Source organism: Podarcis liolepis (assembly GCF_965112155.1).
Source record: "Podarcis liolepis genome assembly, chromosome: 1".
In the NCBI taxonomy this organism is placed as follows: Eukaryota; Metazoa; Chordata; class Lepidosauria; order Squamata; family Lacertidae; genus Podarcis; species Podarcis liolepis.
In genome coordinates, this window is record NC_139554.1 from 34,690,648 (window position 1) to 34,708,654 (window position 18,007).

An 18,007-nucleotide genomic window follows, 5' to 3' on the forward strand; every position below is an offset into this window, starting at 1 on the left:
ACATTATTCCTTTCCACTCTCCCTCAGACCGGCCCCTCAGATTCTATAGCAACTGTACTAGAAATTGGTTCAACAACACGTATGTTATCCAAAATGTAGAGACCAGCTGAGTTAAAATTACATTAACATTGCACATATATGTAAATATATATATATATGTAGATGACAATCCTAAGCTCAGGTTCCCTTTTTTAACAACGTCTGTTGACCTTTGCAAGAATTTTCTATCTCACTTGAAATTGCTCTCTGTATATTACTCCATCAACCTACCTGGGAGAAAACCAAAGAAATGCACCCTCTACTTACAGTTAGAGCACAAGGGACTCTGGAAATGTTAACAACTGAGGCTATATGGCATCACTTTGCTTAATATATCTAAGTATCACCCTTTAGTGCATTGTGCGATGCACACTGTAAGAGTAAGACATACCCAGAATTCCTCTGTGAGGGGGGGGGGGAATGGCTCCATTAACCTTGAGCTAGTTAAGAGTCTTTTATCTCTGAGAATGGGAAAAGAGAAGAAGAGAAAGAGGAAGAAACAGGGGAGAAAAGGTGAAGGAAGGAAGACAGAGAGAGAGAGAGGTCTGAGAATACACAACAGCAAAGCAACAGCAGAAATGAAAAGGTATACAGACAGTGGAAGCAGCATAAGGTGACATTACAGAGGAAGGCCACCACACAAAAACCACTAACCCCCAAGAATCACTGGTTCACTAGGACTGTAGGAATGGGACTTTAACCACTCCAGACTAGAGATAAAGCACAGAGAAGACAAAGGACAAAACAACTACATTAGCTTAGTATATACTGCATATAGTAACACACATTGAAACTGCAATGGGACTGACAGCCAAGGACACTTACACATTGTACACATTACAGTTCTCACATCTGTTATTAGATGCCTTAACAAACAGCTGCCAAAGATGGGCGTGGAAGAAGAATTTATACTTGACAGTCATTTGGAGTGTTTGACACTACATTGATTTCTGGCAACAAAGACAAAATAGGAGATTTCTTTTTCTTTTTTATACTTAATGTGCAGTTTTTAGTTGCAGTTATCTATTTCAAGCTTATTAACCCATTCTTTAAAACATATTGGCTTCGACACTAGAAGGAGGGGGATTACAAAAGACAAACCAATGATCAAAACTTAAAAATAAAATACAACCTTCCCTCTATAACATTAAATGAAAAAATAAAAAACATGTTAAATATATATATATATTTCCCCTCTTACTCTGAAGTGTTATTTGGGAGTTGTAAAATTAGCCTCAGTTACACTGAGAAAGAAATAAAATAAAGTAAAGCAAAACAGTAAAAACCTATAAATAAAAAAACAACCAAACACTGATCCTCACACCAGTTTTGAGTTTTCTTGTTCATTTAACATGCATTTACCAAAAAAAGAAAAGGCTTCCAGATCCATTTAAATTTAATATGAGGCTATGCTTGTTAGTTTGGAGGTAAAAAAATTAAGTCCTGCAGCAAATGTTAATGAGGGCTTTTGTCTTAACTAACCAAGGAGACTGCAGCACCTGACTATAGACTAGTACAGAAGACATTCCTTTCAAAAAACCCAGCCCACAAGCTGCGTATTGTGTGAAGACATTACAGATTAATAAATGATAGCACCATGGTTTTAGAAATGAAGTTAACGTTTCTGTAATTAACATTTAGTCCATCTTAATATTCTAATCACAGGCCAGAAATTAACTTTTTTAAGAACCCAAATTATTGTATGTGCAAGTAAGAAAATCTTAACCATAAAAAGTGAATTAAACTCTGCATAAAATTCTAAAATACTATCCCCTATTTTTTTTAAAGGAATTAGGAACCAAAAAAAACCCCTTTTCATTTGACTTAGTCAAACAGGGCACATTGTTTTATGCTTGTTTCTTTTAATCTTGATCACATCAAGATCATGTTGAAGTAAACCCAATGGTTGTCACTTTAAAATCTCTTTACCACATCACTGAGTATTCTATGGCAGAGGCAATACACATATTAAAGGCATCTTAATAAAGATGCAAAGGAAGAAAAAAATACACATCTCGGAAGAAGACAAAATGGCAGGCAACTGGTACTTCAGCTCTCTGAAGGCAAAAATAAAAAAATATCTTTTACATGAAAGAATAAGTCAAGTTAAAGAGAAAGGGGGGGGGGGGTGAAATGGGGACCATCATATTGAGAGAATAAGCTGACCTGCTCAAATTCAAAGTGCTAGAATTAAAGGTCTAAATTAAAATATAGTCTATGCCTCAGAGTTTAACACTGAACACAGTATGTGGTCATATTTCAATCCTCCTTCCGCTCCAGTGTCTGTGTGGCATGAATGCCGTTGCTGTACACAGGAAACGGAAGAGTGGAGAAAAGTCCTTCGGCAGTTGTGAACACATTCCCTGCAGGCATTTGGGTCAGACTGGCCGCGCTCACAGCACTTCCAAACGGTCCTGACATATTGAGTCGGTGAACGTGGTGGTAGAGCATTTCCATCGGCGTTTTAGGATCCAGGCCAAAGCTGGGGCTGTTAACGTCCACAAAGTTAACAGCGTGGGTGTTGGGGAGGAGATTGCCCTGCATGGCTAAAGTAACTTCAGCTGGAGCATACCGAATAGTGCCAGTGGTATAGACCCTCTGAGCAGCCGTGCTGGTGGCGGCAAGGGTTCCAGTTACCCTGTGAACCAAAGGAAGCACCACATTGCCTGCTTGCAACCTCTGGAGGGCTTCCAGGTCCCCAGTGTACAACAAAGAGTTGGAAGTGCTGGGGCCTCCAGGATGCTTGTCCCGTGGAGAGGCGGACAGAGGTGGTGACAAAGGGTCAGAGGACACGGGAGCCAAGGCGGAAGTGGATGAGGTGCTGAACTGAGATTTGCGGCTGGCAGTATTTTCAGTTCCTGGCGGGGTGAGGACAGAGTCTGGAATGGAGACATGTAAACTACTGCTGGCTTGGGGGGAAGGGAAGTGCTCTGAGTTGGGGGGCTTGGTCATACTGTAGGGAGATTCGTTCCTTGAGATTTCCCTGTTGGGCGGGTAATTCCAAATGCTGCTATCATTATCAAAATTGATAGGTTCCGAGATCTCCGTTTTGATTTTGAGCACTGAGGCACTGTTTGGCGAAGAGAGCAGCTGGGGCTGGTCCACCAATGCGGAGTCAAGCCCGTTGGGGCTTGAGGTGCTAGACAGCCTTCTGCGGGTCATGCTGCCTCCTTTCTGCTTTTTCCTCCTCTTCTTCCTCTTTTGATGTTTGCTGGAAGACTGGGCATTGACTTCTCCTGCGCTGTCCGAGTCCTTGGCACTGTCTGAGGTCAACGATTCACAGTTCTGCAACCGCAAGTCCGATTCGCTCTCCACGTAGCGTTCCACCTTAATCTGCATAGAACCAAGAGTGCCAAAACTATCCTCCGGGGCCTTTTGATTCTCAAAGTCAGAATTTTCAAAGCTGTCATCACTATCTCTGCTGTCCTGGTTGCTGGAGCTGTTGCCATCATCGTTACAGTTCATTTCATTATCTGACTGGTTCCCAGACTTCTTCCTATCTGACTCGGGGTCTTCGCTGTTTTCCGACTGGTTTCCTTTTTCATCCGACTTTGAATTCTCATTGTCCTCTGAAGAATGGAAAGAAAAGCACAGAAACACCATTAAGAACAAGAAGGCAAGATTTAAAGCCCACTTAGAGGCCTAGTTGCCAGTGAGATATTATTACCGGTAATTTCTCTGGCAACAGCATCTGGCACAATGCATTTCCTTTCATGTGTGAAACCACAGCAAGTATCAAGCTGAGAGGGAGTTGGCTGCCCTTCATCTCCCTCCGGACTGTGAGTGGAAGTGGGGTACCTTTATGTCACATAGACGAAACGAGAACATACTTCAAATGGCACAGTGTCCATAGATCACATATGTAAAATTCGGTGATACTTTGTTGTGACTGAGAGAGGACAAGGCTATGCAGATAGTGGCGAGAGCAGAAGTTTCTCCAGGCCTATTTTTGACTCTTGGAAATCGGGCTTCTCCTCTCTGAGGAGCAGTGGTAGCTCTGTGGGATGGAAGCATTTACTTTAGGCTGGGCTGGAGCTTCCAATCCCTCCTGCCTGCCCCTACTGCACAAAGGTGAAAGTTACTTCTGTTGCTCTGCTCACTTTATTCTCTGGCCCTGGCCACCACTGGAATGTGGCCCATGCAGGGGCGCCATTTCCATGGTGTGGAGGCTTTTATAGCCCCCCAGTGCTTGGTGGGAAGGGTCCCCCCTCCCCCAAATCTTGAGGAGGCCTGACAGGAAGTCACTCCCGACCCTGCACAGCCTGGCTGCACTGTGTTGGAAGAGGAGCACGGCCTGAAGTCACATGCAATGTACAATCCGAGTGACGTCACACGTCAGCCCCCCCCCCCGCAGTGCTGGGTGTAATTCAGCACCTGGGGGCCCCTGGAAGATTGCCCAGAAGAGAATGCAGCTCCCAGACTGAAACAGGTTCCTGTCTTCCTGTCCTTGCTTTATAGTGTGTGTGTGTGTGTGTGTGTGTGTGTGTGTGTGTGTGTGGAATATGTTCTTTTCCCTTTCCTTCCCCCTGAAACATAGTGCAGGAAGGGGGGGGGTTAACTTCATGGCATGTGTGGCCCTTAGCCCTAGTCTTTTCTTCCAGGATGCTGACTACAAGCTGCTAAGTGCTAGAGCATGGGTAGGCAACCTAAGGCCCGGGGGCCGGATGTGGCCCAATCGCCTTCTCAATCCGGCCCACGGCATGTTTTTACATGAGTAGAATGTGTCCTTTTGTTTAAAATGCATCTCTGGGTTATTTGTGGGGCATAGGAATTTGTTCCTATTTTTTCCCCAAAATATACAGTGGTACCTTGCAAGACGAATGCCTCGCAAGACGAAAAACGCACAAGACGAACGAAAGAGTTTTCCGTTTTTTGAGTTGTTCCGCAAGACAAATTTCCCTATGGGCTTGCTTCGCAAGACGAAACGTCTTGCGAGTTCTTGCGAGTTTGTTTCCTTTTTCTTAAAGCCGCTAAGCCGTTAATAGCCGTGCTTCGCAAGACGAAAAAACCGCAAGACGAAGAGACTTGCAGAACGGATTAATTTCGTCTTGCGAGGCACCACTGTAGTCTGACCCACCACATGGTCTGAGGGACGGTAGACCAGCCCACAGTTGAAAAAGGTTGCTGACCCCTGTGCTAGAGCAGGCCAGTTCCCTCTTCTTCCTAATTCCACCTCCGCTTTCCTTCTCCTCTCAGCTGACACCTCAGCATTCTCTACATCCTAGAAATTTGTTGGGCTTTATTGGGCTGTTTTGCCCAGGTGCTGTTCTTCACCTTGCTGCTATGCTCCAGACCTAGTGATGTTCCAGGGCACCGCAGGGTGGCAGGTCTGTGTGGAATTGTGACTGCCCCCAAAAAACGACGGACAGCATTCAGCAAAATGATCCTTTGAGATGAGGGGTGGGGGGTAGGGTGGTGTAGGGCACCTTAAATGTTAATTCTCAACAATTTTCTTCCCTTAAAATTTCTTCTGAGAAGTTTCAGTTCAGGTCTAAACAAACCCAAATACCCCCAAACTCTACTGATATAAATAAAGAAACAAATCAACACTGGAAGTTAAGAACTATAATTGTATTCCAAACTCTCAAACAAATAGGGTACTCTCTATTAAATACTTGCAGGCATATATTGGACACTTTTTTATCCTGCCTAAACTTTCTTGATTAGCCAGGCATTTGAATGATTATTTTGAATTGTTTTTCTAGTGTTTTATCCTTTATTGGCCTTGTATGCATTGTGGTTCGTCACACCATGTTATACGAGCTGGCAGTATATAAATGTTTTTTTATTAAATAAATAATGCTGGATGCATAGAAGTCACACAGATTGTGGATATTTCAAAGAAGCATGAGTACTCTGAATTTATATTTTCAGGATATATTTTGTTACCTTTCAAAAGTACCATTAGGCAGTGATGTAGCATGAGAACTGCAAGATCAACTGATAAGTCTGTGACTATAATTCCTAACTTTCCTTTTTTTGATGCTGTGAAGTTAAAAAGCAAAACCAACTCCCCACCTCCCTGCCAGAGACTGTTTTAAGATGCAAGGCAACAAAAAAATCTGAATGCTTATGTTACCTGAGTTGTCCTTTGAATCTGATTCAGAATCGGAGGTCTCAGAGGACTCTGAGGTTTTCTCTGGCAGATGAGGGAGCTGTGCAATATCCATTGGAGTGTCCTTATATTCTTGGTTGCTAAAGAAGGAGAGATGGCAAATGTAAACACAAATTTATGACTTGGAGCTTGATCGCCTCCGCTTTTCCTCAAATCTCTGGGGCAAAACATGCAAATAAACAGCATGGCAAAGCAAACATGCAAACACATGTTATCTCCTTCCAGTTCTTCACAGCAGAAGTTTAATGGAAACTTCTTTCAAATGTTACCATCAATATTTCTACCCGGAATGTCTGCTACTGCTCAGGTATCAGTACCAGAACATTTGTGGTTAACCAAGCAGCCAGATTGTGCTGACGTCTCTACAAAAACATTTTCTGTCATTCCCATCTTTGGAGTGCACAGTTTGTTACCCCCTTCAAATCTTTTTTGACATCTTACGATGATTCCACCTCTACTTTTGCATAACTCTGGTAGAGACGTTTGCCTTTAGGTAAGGATGCCACCCACAGTAGCTGGGGCAACCCAGGGAGATGGGCAGCATATAAATATAGCAATAGCAGCAGCAACAACAACAACAACAACAACAACAACATTGCTCTGAAGAATATCAGTGGCTGATTAAAACGTGTGAATCAGCTCAAAAACTGTACTATTTAAAATTCAATGCCAGGGTAGCTGAAGACAGAATGAAGCATACAAAGAGAACCAACTAAGTTTATGTAGCATTAGAGCTTCCAATCACTTACAACTGTTGAATGGTTTCTTTAAATGTAAAGGTTCATCACTGTTCCACCCGATGTGTATGTCTTTAAGGGGCCAGAACAAGGGCCAGAGCAAAATAACGAGACTCAGCTTTACAGCTGTGAAACATAGCAGGTGCTGCTGAGTTGTATTGATTAAGCTGTGCCAGCAATTGGGTGTAGTATATAAGGAGCAGCACCTAGCTCTCCCATTACCCTGGGGGATGGGTTGGTGGTTGGGTCTGGTTTGTTGATGTATTTAGTGTAAAAGGAGTTTTTGTTTTTCTTATTAAAACCTTCTTTTATTACATTTTGAGTCCCTTTTTAATGCATGGTCTCCCCAGCAAGCTCTCTGCAGCGCTACCATACTGCAAATAGCCAACAACAACCACTCCTAAAGCTTGCATTTGAGAGCCTCTGAAAGAGCTGGTGGTGGCCACAGATCTTTCATATAAACAAATAAAAATATGGAGGTTGCTAGAAAGCAAAAGCAAGCCTGTATTTATGAACTTTTAACATTGGCTCATGCTGAGCAAGTCTCCCACTCCTGCAATGACGCCAAGAGTCAGCTCTACTTAAGAAAAGCTTAAAGGGATTTCAGATGATGGGCAGCAGTGCCATGGTAGGGCACCCAGTTCTGGTTATTCACTTGGCTTTTCTTTCCTGTCTCCTATAATCAGCATGGCTGTTGCAGTCCCTTTCCCATCCATTGCTCCAGCGATGAAATTAACTAGCCTTCCTCCAAAGCGATTGAAAGGGGCAACAAATGACCTGTTTGTCACCCTCAACAATTCCACATGCCCCCCCATGTGTGTATCTCTATTTAAAACTCCATTCCTAAGGAGCCTTCTTGCAATCAACAGGACTTTTGAAAACAAATGCTTAGAACTGGGGTGTTACTGTGCAAGCTACTTTACAAGTCTAATTCCATTGGTCCCACAACTCGACATCTGAATGGTCATTATTGTTTCCATCTTACAGATAACAGAACTGAGGTTGGGAAGGGAAGACCCTGTGTAAAATGGAACTCTTTACATTCTTTGCCATCTACCAAGAACTCAGCTGAGGCAGGTACCGCCAACTTTAGAATTCTCCTGGAAAAGCATGCCCGGTGTTTTCCTATATACAATTTATAGGGCTTACAATCTGAGCATTTCACCCATACTCCCAGTGCTTCTGAACTCCAAAAATGCCTATAGTAAGTAGGTCTTCTGAAGCTACAAGTGAACAAAAATGACCTGACAGGGACATAAGCTACAAATATGTTAGGAAAATCATACAATAATAAGCTATTGTCCAGAATTCTATGACAGGCTAAGATAGCATGCGAGCAAGGGCTGGCTGTGAATCAGGCTCTGTAATAAAGCCATTACTAAGCAAAGGCAAGACGGGAATTTGAGAGATGTCCAGAATCGAGCAACCCTATGAACATCTTTCTATTACGATCAGTAGACACCGCTTCTGAACATTCACTTCCTTCTATTCTTTGACATTGCCCATTCAACATGACTCATGCAGTGACAACAAAAATGCAGATAACGGAACTGACAGAAAGCTATACCTCAGAAGGTAATTGACCCAGATGACGTTCTTCTCATTTGCATTCTTGGCATTGATCGCGATGGTGGCACTCGACTGTATCCAAATATACCCCCCATTCTTCTGCATCCAGCGGTAGTACTTCGTTACACACTGACCCTTGTTGAGCACTGGATTGAGGGAAACAAAAGGAGCAAAGAAATGCCGCTAGCATTGCACTTAAAGGAGAATCTTCCCCACAAAGGGAGCACAACACATATACAGGGAGAGGGGAGGCCTTTGTCCTGCTACATTTAATAAAAAGCATTAGAATGACAAATAAATCCAGCCATTTCCTAGAGACCTGACAGAGAAGCAAAGGTTCGCCTCCATCTGTACTGCGATTTTAATCTGCTTTTGGCAGCTCACGTAAGTGAGGAGCAGCAAAAAGGAGTACAAATCTCCACGAACTCATTGAGCAAAGAATCCTGTGCACTCAACATCAAATTGTGTGTGTGTGTTTTAAAAAAAGTTAAATTTCTATGTGATTTATTCATAGCTCCTGGGTAAACCTCTTTGAGATTCTGGCTATTTGAAAGGTTTGGGAAGATACGGTACCCTAGTTCTTTGATCATTCCTCTTCATTGCAGGCGATATCAACTACTGAACTTACACATCTGTTTCTTTTGATCTTGTCAAACAGAATTTACAGTCCTCAGATGAACCAAATCTCCAATGGTCAGCAGGGGGAACGTCTGCCGAGACTTTGCTTAATACCAGAGCAAAATAAATCCACCAAAGAGCTGTGGAAGGAACTGTGGCCTAAGGGAGTCGAAGAATTGAGCATGTTAAAGCCAAAAGTCTCTGCACGGTGTCTGAAATTGGTCCAGAAACGGAAGGACAAGTGAAAACAATCACTGTGCTTAAAAATGCTTAAATATACGTACAGATGTTCAAATGTGCTTCAGACCGGCACCTTGCCAAGTGAAAACGGGCTATGTAGCTAGATACGTTTGTCTCCATGAAAGGGGAGAAAGCTATACATCACCCGCTGGAATGAGGTAGTGTGTGTTTGGCATGGATTTAAAGAACAAGTTTGCTGTTCTTAGGACTTCAGCTCGTATTTCTTCCTCTCGTCTGCATTTGTTCTTAATCTGGCAAAGTCTTGCACGCTAGAGGGCAGTGTGCATTCACATACATCTCTGCTTTTGGCATGTCCTTGTCTCCGTCTGCTAAAATGAAAAACCTCTAACTGCTGTAATAAATTTGGCTAAATTAGCTGCTAAATGGTTATCTCAAGTAATATGTATTTGCATTAATCATCTTGCTCTAAACCAGAACAAGCCAGAGTCCTAAAGACGTAGTAAATTCATATTGTCCATTTAATTATGGCTAATAAGTGCTTCATATACAATAGTTTCATGAAGTACATTTTGATTTTTTGGGGGTGGGGGGAGGGTAAGAAAAGACGGGTAAAAGAAGTCACTTTGAGTAGGAATTGTATTTAAACCTGTTAAACTTCAAACTCGGAACTGGGACTGCATCTTTAAAATTAGATGTACCTTCAAATCAAGAAAACGGTATCAAAACAACCTGCGTTTATCAGCACCAAAATCTGGGCACGTTCATGTGAGGCTAGATTTGTATCAGCATCAAAATCTAGACAAGTGTGGAACTGCGGTTTTATTTTCATAGAGAAGAAGAGGAAGGCAAAGGGAATGAGGTTTTTCTATTTTTTATGCTCCCTTTTCACACAGGATCCCATGTTTCCCAGCTGGTTCTAGGAGCACCTCCCATTACACCCCCTCTGTTCAGGCTCTTTACCTCCAGCAAAATGGGTTGTGGCTGTTACTTCTAGACTCAGCCCCCCACATGGTGGTGTTTTAGCTGCCCGCTGCTAAAACCAGGAAGTCCTTGGGTTCAAGCTAAGCTGCTGCAGTGGCAGCTGTCCAGTCCCTATTACTCTCCATCTCACTTGCAAAACTATAGCCAGGTCTTGTCTTGGGTTCAGGCATGATACACAGCAAGCAGTGTTCATCAGCTGAGTTCAAGGCACACAAGCAGCACTCCCAATAGCATTTGGGGGCTGAAACATCACTCCTTGCTCTGCAAATGAATAATTTTGTTTGTGACAGAAAATGAGGAAAATAATTAAGCAGAGACTAGATGTTTCTTTTGTTGGATGGTGTTCCTATACCAATTTCAGCTTCAATGGCAACAACCCCTTTGCAAGACTGTTTGCATTTCTTATTAAAAGTTAAAGGTTGCAATTCAGCTGGCTGAAGATCTTTGTCAAATCTCCAGGCGTTTGCAGTCAGAAGTAAGCACTACTGAGCGCAATGGAACTTACTTCCAGGAAGCTATGTAAAGGATAGCATCCCATCTGATCTTAACACATCAGGCGTTTTGCTATATACTGTTGGTCTTTGGTGTGTGTGTGTGTGTGTGTGTGTGTGTGTGTGTGTGTGCGCGCGCGCACACACACACACACACACACACACACACACACACAGTAATAGATCAAGACGCCTTCTTGCATGGCTATAGACACAGTCATGATGAGCCTCTGCACTTCCAAATTTAACACAACACCAGTTCCTTCCCAAAAACTCTTTAAGATGAAATGGAACCATCCCCATTGTTGCATGGGTTTTCAAGGGCCGATGACTTAAGTCCACCATAATTTGCTTCACCAGAGGCTGTAAGTGGAGATGGGTATTATTATTAGTAGTAATGTATTATTATTATTAATTTTATACCGCCTTTCACCTGAAGATCACAGGGCAGTTTATAAAAACACAAAAATACATAGCATAGTAACTAGCAAACCAATACCCTCCCCACACAGAGTTGAAAGGGCCATAGATGGATTAATTAGCCAAAGACCTGGAGAAGAGCAATGTTTTTGTCTGGCACTTAAAGACATGTAACAAAGGTGCCAGGCGAGCCTCCCTGGGGAGAGAATTCCACAAATGGGGAGCCACCACAGAAAATGCCCATTCTTGTGTTGCCACCCTCCATATCTCTTGTAGCGGAGGCACACGAAGAGCAGCCTCAGATGATGATTGCAGGGTCCAGGCTGGTTCATATGGAGACAGGTGGTCCTTGAGGTATTGTGGTCTTGAGCCATTTAAGGCTTTATAGGTCAAAAAGAGCAGAGGCACAGTGCCTTGGTCTTATCTGGATTGAGTTTCAGTTTCGTGGCTCTCACCCAGTCCATTACTGAGGCAAGACAACAGCCCAGCACATCCACTGCCACATCTGGAGATGTAAAGGAGAAGTAGAGCTGTGTGGCACCAGCATATTGCTGGCAACATACTCCAAAACTCTGGATGATGCCACTCACTGGTTTCATGTCGATGTTGAGCATGGAGGATAAAACTGAACCCCGAGGAATCCCACACTGATGGATCCATGGGGTCAAAGAGGACTCCCCAAGCATCACCCTCAGGAAATGACCATCCAAGTAGGACCGGAACCACTGCAAAGCCACCTGCCAACTCAGACAGCTGCTCCAGAAGGATAGCATGGTATCAAAAGCCAGTGAGAGGCCAAGGGGAATTAACAGGGACACATTTTCCCTGTCTCTCTCCTGACAGAGGTCATCATATAGGGCGACCAAAAAAGTTTCTGTGCCAAAACCAGGCCTAAACCTTAACTGAAATGGATCTAGAAAATTGGTTTCCTCCAGCAGTGCCTGGATCTGGTGTCCCCCCCCCATGCCCCTCAAAGTATTTTTCCTCAATTCCTGTTATTTTTGATCCTGTTCTTTCACAGTTAACCTTATTCCCCAAACTGTTTCTTTCATCTTCCCTCCTTGCTTCATGTCTTCTTCCTATATAGCAGCTCTCTGCTTTTACTCCCTTCATGTCTATTCCCACTTATTTAATTCTATGTATTTATCTCTTCTAATTTTCTCCGACACCTCTTCTTACCCTTTGCCCCCCCCACCTTCTGAAGCAGCTGAAGTCAGGGTGGAAAGGGGAGGTCCTCCTCCTCCAACCCAGCTTCCCACCATTCAGGGCCACCCCCCATTTCTTCCTCCTCCTGCTGCTTCAGAACCTGCCAATCCAAACCCGATCCCAACAGCACTACAGGGCTCTTGGCAACGTCTCACCGTAGTGGGGAAGACTGTGACCAGCTGCTTGCTCACTCTGCTGTCCACATGCTAGCTAACGGTCAATGGGCAACTTCAAGCCCCCTGCTCTCTGTTCTAGTGGCCCCTGTCTTTAAGAGATACAGCCTTTCAAAGTAAGAATTGTTCCCTATATAGTAGGCAGCATTTTGGGGGTGAGTGCTGGCCCAAGACCTTTTGCTGCCTGACGCATGCCATGGCCGACACTTCAGAATGTCTTGCTGCCTTAGCCAGATACCAATTCTTGCATTCATCTATCCCACCTGATGAAGCTGTGTTATTAAAAAGCTGGGTTTTTCTGGGTACCTTAGGTGTCCCACCCATTTGTAGGGACCCTTGTCCAGTCCTATCCTTTTCCCTGCTTGGGGGTTCACTGACCCAGCCCACCCACAGGCAGGTTAACAACTTTATTAATGGAAGGTGTGATCACATATTTTCCATGGGTGGGATTCAATTAATAAGCCCTGTCAGTAGAAGCTCACACAAGGATGTCCGCTTGTACAATAGGGATTCCCCCTTCCTTCCCCCTCTGGACCCCCAAATTGGTCCAGCTGGGTCAGATGAACCCCCAGAACAGCATGCAGGGGAAAGAGAGGGGGAATTGTTCTGCCTAGTAACCTGAAATGCTTGCCCTTATGCATGCACCGCAAAATTTGATTCCTCTTCATATAACGAGAGAGAGCCAACGAACTGGCAAACTTGTATATGCATTTTATTTTGACTCGAAAAACTTTTTGACAAAGTGTTTTGACATTACAATAAATTGACAGCAAGTTCAGTCTGTTCTATTTTGTAGAAGCAGCAAACATTTGCAATTTGGGTTATAGTGTTTTGTAAACAAGCTATAAGTTGACCAGATTTCTGCATTTATATCTAATCAAAAGGCTCTTTTGCTTTTTTGTATTCATGTCTGAGGAGCAATTCTCATTCACGGAATGGTTAAACTGCATGGCTAAGCAAAAAGGTGGCACAATACTAACTACCTACTGTAAAGCTTTTCTGTCAAACCACGGCTGCATCCGTGTTGAAACAGCAATTTAATGCAAATTCTTCTGAGTTTGTAATTGTTCTGATTGAGGTTTGGGAAGAAAAGAATTGGAGGAAAGGCTTCTCTACAGGTTTTAATGTCTTAGAATATCTCCGTTCAGCAAAATAGTTCAGCAGTTCAGGATTCTGATCAACTGTTGATGAAATAATCAAGTGATTGTGTGCGCATTTGAGAAAACAAGGACCTTGGAGTTTTAGGAAGCAGCAAGAGTGCACCTCCTTCAAATACATAGCTTTGAACTTCATAAATGCTGCCTCCCTTGCAATTAATAATGAAGGCTGCAATCCTGCACATACTTATTTTGAGCTAAGTCCCATTGTAGACATTCATAGGATTAAACCATTAATTCTCATAGCTTCCCTTTGAAATGCATGCTTGTTACCATTAGGAAAACAGACATGGTGTGGATTAAGTACTGGAACACATGTGAACTTTTATTTTAGAAAACCATTTTGTTTCAGGCATCACTGAAGTTACATAGATGTGACCAGCTCTGTATTTTTACAAAGCTGGTGCTCATTCCTCTTTTCATAGCTATGTAAACCAACAGTTATATTAAGGGGATTTAAATGTATGTGGGGGAGAGAAGAGGAGGCCATCATGGCTAAAGCAATTTAGGGTTCTGGAGTATGTCTTTTACTTTATAACAATTTTTGCTATAGGGATGCCACCAGTGAGTGTCACTGTAGACAATGGGATGACCAAAACAGCAACAAAATCATGTTTCCAAAGTTGATACCAAATGAAGCCAATTTAATCAAAGACAATTACCAACCAAGAGCAGACGTTCTCTTGGAAGAGACCTTTGCATTATCTATACATTTATGTTTGCTAAAAACTGGTTGCAAGATTTTGTTGAATCCATTTACAATGTTATCACTTATTTTGTTAGCATGCAAAATGCACACTGCATAGGAAGCGCTTTATGAAGGGAGTACAAAATCTATAGACTGATTTATCTTGGGGCAAATATACTGCAAAGGACTGCACACCACTTCTAACAAAGGGCTGCTAGCTTTGTTTTGGAATTTTGCATGCAGTGAAATTACAGCAAAAGAAATTCACGTTCTTCCCAGGCATCTAATTTTGTGAGTAAAACAAAACAGGTCAGTACAAGTTTGTTCCCAGAAATGCGTGTGTTGTTTTTTTTAAAGAACATGGTTTCTTCCTGTAAGGCTCTTCTGAGAAATCAAAGCCAAAAGCTTTCTACAGAGCGAGTTGTGTTTTATAGGAAGGAAATAGTTTAATTCAGTTTGAAGAGGAGATGAAGAAATCTCATATCAAAAGCAGTCTTTTAAAGTGAAACAGCTTACAATAGGACATTTCACTAGGGTACAAATGCATTTAAAAGCTACAGTATATTGTGTATTCAGGTAAGTATAGAGTAAATAGGAAATGATGAGATCAGCTTACAGTGAAGCCTTCACATCCTCGCTGCCTTCACAAAGCCCCATTATAGTGGAGGAAATTTGGAGGCTGAATCTGTGCTATTTATTCCTTCCGCAAAAATAACCTTATCAATGAGCGTAGGGAACATTGATATTCAATTTGTCCTGCTATGAAAATATTGTTAATTTATCAGGAGGCGGAAAAGCATCACAATTGGATACCTAGCTGTAAATACCAGTTCTCTTTTTACATTCACAAAACTGGCAGATGAAACATGAAAAGGAATACTGACTCTTTAATCTCCTCTTCTCCACCTAAGGCCCAAGGCAAGCTGACAGGGTAACTTCATTCTGGAAACAGAGTAGTGCTTCTTCTTCTTTTTTTAAAGAAAAATTCTGGATTACTTTTTCTTCTGCTTTTGAAAACTGTGCACTATAGGGGGATATGCCTGGCACTGACTTAAAACAAGAACAAGTTTCTCTATCTGAAAAGTTATAGTCCTTGATGCTTACAGGAAGGTCATTTTCAAAACCCATGGGGGAAATAGCATCACAGACAGAAAGAGTACATTAAGTACCTTATTTGTTTGAAACAGATACAGTATTTTTAAAATATAACAGCTCCCAGAATCAACGGAGCCTTTGATGTTTATCTTTTCTACAGATTTCATAATTAGTGAGCTAGATGTTTTGAATAGTAGGCAACTGCTAATTGATTTTTTATAATAAAAAAACATGCCCACACAGTATTTAGCAAACTTCTGTTATGCTTCATACCTAAATGAATCGTGAGCTCAGCATCCAGAGAGACCACCTACACATCATCTCCTTTCTCCAAAAAAAACAGACTGGAGAGATGTGTAGGAAACATACAATAGCTTCTGGTCCCTGAATGCAGTTTTATCTACATTACGGGAGCTGTTCATAAATGTGATTGTGGCCTTACTTAGGGATGAGATAATCTCGGAGAAGCATCCTCCATCACCATGGAGAGCCAGTGTGGTGTAGCAGTTAAGAGTACTGGACTAAGATCTTGGGAGACCAGGGTTCAAATCCTCTCAGGCACGAACCTCACTGGGTGACTTGGGGCCAGTGACTGTTTCTCTGTATAATTTACATCACAGGGTTGTTGTAAGGTGACAGGCATAACAATTTACCTGGAGCTTCTTGAAGGCAAGGTAGGATGTAAATGTAATAATAATGATACTATTATAATAATTTCTGAAATAGTGCAAGTTTGGTGCAGGGTAACAACCAAACTTTGTGTGAATGATAACTCCCTACGAAACCTCTGTTGAGCTATCTCTTTTCTTACAAATGGGTTGGCTCCAAAGAACAGCAAGGAGAAGGGAAATCAATGACCACTACAGTGGTGCCCCGCAAGACGAATGCCTTGCAAGATGAAAAACTCGCTAGACGAAAGGGTTTTCCGTTTTTTGAGCTGCTTCGCAAGACGAATTTCCCTATGGGCTTGCTTCGCAAGACGAAACATCTTGCAAGTTCTTGTGAGTTTGTTTCCTTTTTCTTAAAGCCGCTAAGCCGTTAATAGTCGCTAAGCCGCTAATAGCCGTGCTTCGCAAGACAAAAAAACCGCAAGACGAAGAGACTCGCGGAATGGATTAATTTCGTCTTGCGAGGCACCACTGTAGTTAATAATGCACCTGCAAGTGCTTGCACAATGGTAGAATAGATGTCAGGGACTAGCAAAGCTCTGAGGAGTCTGTGACAGAGGCAGGGGGCCAGGGGACTGACCCAGGAGAGGGGGCCAATGATTTATGGTGCCACCCACAAGACAGGAGCCCTGAGGTCCTGCCTGGCTTGTCTTATCTCAGCCTGTTGCCCTGAGGAAGATGAAGGAGGACCTCAGAGCTGACCAGGAACCTGGGCAGCTGGTGTGAAGAGCTCCAGTCCCAGGGCAAGGATGTCTGGATCCATAGGATAATTGGCAGAGTAGTGTTCTATTGGGGGCCCTGCTCCCTCTGCACCTTCTCTGGGGAGACTTGGCAGCGCTGAACGCTAACATTCATAACCCTGGCATTCTGGACAGAGGTGCTGCTGACTGGGAAGGGACAGAACAGTATCAGAGAAATATTTGAGGCTTTGCCAAGTGGACAAAGCCAAAGTGATCACCTCCCCCCCCCTTTTTGAGCCACTTGCTCCAGGCATCCTTCCATTTCTTTTCCCCTCAAACCATTCTGCGTAAGCAGACTCCAAAGAGATCAGATGGACTTTAAGTTAAATTGAGCAGAAACCAGGAGACAAGCTTCCCGGAGTTCTCTTAGTTCAATGTAGTGTTCAATGAAGGAGAAGAATTGTGTGGTTGACAATATGCCCTTTTGCTGCAATACATTTTGGTGTTTACATTCAACTATAACTCTTTTCTCAAGCAGTGCTATGCTGAAATCTGTTCTTCAACTTCTCAAAAGTTTTCTTCCCCTGTTTTTCTGCCTTATTCTCAGGTCACTTTTTAATTTCTTTAGCATTTCTGGGGCTGAGGGTTTTTGCATTTACCTTATCACTGTGAGGTGGTCAAGGGTAGTACATGTCTGTGTGTGTGTGTGTGTGCGTGTGTGTGTGTGTGTGTGTGTGTGAGAGAGAGAGAGAGAGAGAGAGAGAGAGAGAGAGAGAGAGAGAGAGAATTTCTTTCTAGCAAACATTTCTCCAGCATTCTGCAGCCTCCTTGGGTGCCAGCACTTCCTGACATGGAAAGGGCCCTTGAGAGGAGTTACCTCACATTCTCCTCCCTTGGACTTTAATCGATGTGTGGAAATGGAAGAGTACAGAGCGCAGATCACTGGTGAGGTGAATTGTAAGAAATTAAACACCCCTCAGCCACCTCAAAAAGTGAAAGTGCAACAAAAATCCTGGACCCCATCCATGGGAATTACACTAAAATATTCTCCCCCCCTTTAACAATTGTCACATGCAATTTCTTTTCTCATTAGTTGGTGAAAAGGGTTGGTGTGAAAAGAAAGAGGGAGCAATTTTCAGCACAACACTAATTTTAAGCAGCGCCACATT

At 42.9% G+C, this 18,007-nt stretch overlaps 1 protein-coding gene across 11 annotated transcripts in view; it reads right to left on the bottom strand.

The window, feature by feature from the left end:
- Window positions 1-1,014: 1,014 nt before the first annotated feature.
- NPAS3 (neuronal PAS domain protein 3) overlaps window positions 1,015-18,007 on the bottom strand; it is a 625,716-nt gene continuing 608,723 nt past the window's right edge. For all 11 annotated transcript variants that reach the window (XM_083506523.1, XM_083506522.1, XM_083506519.1 and 8 more), the window contains 3 exons: window positions 8,459-8,606; window positions 6,119-6,234; window positions 1,015-3,608 (listed from right to left, as the gene is read on the bottom strand). In XM_083506523.1, coding sequence (XP_083362649.1) covers window positions 2,299-3,608; window positions 6,119-6,234; window positions 8,459-8,606 — 1,574 coding nt within the window. In that variant the 3' untranslated portion in view covers window positions 1,015-2,298. The remainder of the gene's footprint in view (window positions 3,609-6,118; window positions 6,235-8,458; window positions 8,607-18,007) is intronic.